Below are 1,876 nucleotides of genomic sequence, written 5' to 3' on the forward strand. Positions count from 1 at the left end.
ACAAGTCAAAGCCCCCCGAGGTGATGGGCACGCCCTCAGAGCTGAGGATGCTGCCAACAGCAGCGGAGGTGGAGGAGCCCACAACGGTGTTCTGCGGGAAGGAGCTGAGGATGGGTCCGGGCAGGGTCACCACCACGGGAGAGGGCTCGATGACGATGGTGGAGTTCTGGCACTGCCTGACACAGGGCTCATTGCAGCTGCTGGCCAGAGGGGTTGGGCCGCAGGGCCGGCATGGCACACACTGGGAGTAGCAGGACATGTCTTGGGACTGAAGGTACACCTAGGAGAGAGGGATAGAAGGATGTCGAGCACGAGGATATGTGAGAGGTAGCCTGGATACCCAAGACAACTGCTAAGATGGAAGAGAAGGCTGAGAAAGGAGGTCACGTTCCTTCATTATGCCAGGAGCCTACAATGAGCTCTCTGATCCAGAGAGACTTTTTGAGTGCTTACACAGCCATGTAAGCTGTGTCCCAAGCACTCTCTGAGCAGATGTTATCTCATCCGTGGTTTCCCATAGCACTGAGATCCACTATCTGACAACATTTCTATTCAGTTAAGAGGAGAAGAGAGGGGTTCACACTTACCTGGTTCCCAACAAGGAGAAGGCAAGACAAGTGGATGGAAAAGTTGGAAACTGGGCTGCCTTTTATATTGGTCCTTCATCTCTGCAGGTCCATAGGCGTGGTTGATACAGGCCATAATTTTCCGAGTAGCTAGCCATGATTGCAAGCTAACCCTTCTCATTATATGGGCTGGTTTTGGTTTCCTGCAGTGCCACCTTTTCATTTCCAGATTAATGATGTGATCATTCTCTAATGAAGGATTCTTTTAAATGCTGTGATTACAGGCTCAAAGATTCATAGGGCAGAATTGCACTGGTGAGGCCGATGCCTCAGCTCAGGTAGTGATCAAGGCTGGAGGAGGGAAGTGAAGTCAGCCTAGCTCAGTGCAGGAGGGCTGTCATGGTTTTATGATTTTTGTTATCGGTACTCCACATCATAAAATCATGTAGTGTATTGGTAGTTAAAGAGTTAATTCTCTTCTTCTATGGATTGCTGATAGTTTTGTTACGTGTCTCAGAAGAGAAGAATGAACTGAAGTTCCCAGAAGACTTCTCTGTTCCATTTCCATTTTTCTGGTGAGAAGATAAAACTGCCTGGGAGTTACAGGACCATTTCTTTTCTTGCCGCATCAAAGAGGGGTGCAAGAAAAGCAAAAGTAGGTCAGTCCAGACTCCTTTTAGGTCTAACTAAAAGAGATCGTTGAGAAAAAGAGATTGTTAACAGAATTGAGTTAAAAGTAAGTAGAAGAGTGTAATGGTAGGCACTGGACATGTTGTCAGAGAAGCCAGGGTAGACACTTCCTCTCAACTGCAACCAAGAGTAGACACTGAGTATGGGGAGTAGCAGGAACAGACAAGAATCATTTCGAGGCCAAGAATTGTAGAGAGACAAGCAGGTCACTTGAGGCTGGTGCTGAGGGGTACTTACAGAGATCTCTGAGGAGAAAAGACAACAGTAATAGCTTCTGAGAAACTCCACTTGAATGCAAGACGTTGCAAATACAGACAGCACATTGTTTTCCTGTGCTGTTCAATTTCATGTTCAGGCTTCATGCTCTGTTTAGTCCATGCACCCTAAGAGTGTCTGGAAGAGAGACTCAAGCATTTCTGGACAATACAAATCCATTTGGGCAAAAGATTCAGCTCCTGCCCTGGAAGAGTCTAACAAAGGAAAATGTCAGCTTGGGTCACTCCTTAGGGGCTCCTTGAGGCCCTCCTGGCAAGAAGTGGCCCAGCTCCTGGGCATGACTTTATCTCATCTGACACTGCTCTCAGAAAAATTCTGCTGGACTCTTTTTCTTCCTCCTGTTC

General features: G+C 47.4%; 1 protein-coding gene across 1 annotated transcript; it reads right to left on the reverse strand.

The window, feature by feature from the left end:
* Positions 1-4: 4 nt before the first annotated feature.
* LOC109365345 (feather keratin Cos1-1/Cos1-3/Cos2-1-like) lies at positions 5-660 on the reverse strand (the record flags this gene model as incomplete). Its single annotated transcript, XM_019611978.1, has 2 exons — positions 5-280; positions 588-660. Coding segments are annotated over 2 exons (349 nt in total), but the record flags the coding sequence as incomplete, so codon positions are not given.
* Positions 661-1,876: the final 1,216 nt, after the last annotated feature.

The sequence above is a fragment of the Meleagris gallopavo genome, unplaced genomic scaffold, assembly GCF_000146605.3.
Source record: "Meleagris gallopavo isolate NT-WF06-2002-E0010 breed Aviagen turkey brand Nicholas breeding stock unplaced genomic scaffold, Turkey_5.1 ChrUn_random_deg7180001687506, whole genome shotgun sequence".
NCBI lineage: Eukaryota > Metazoa > Chordata > Aves > Galliformes > Phasianidae > Meleagris > Meleagris gallopavo.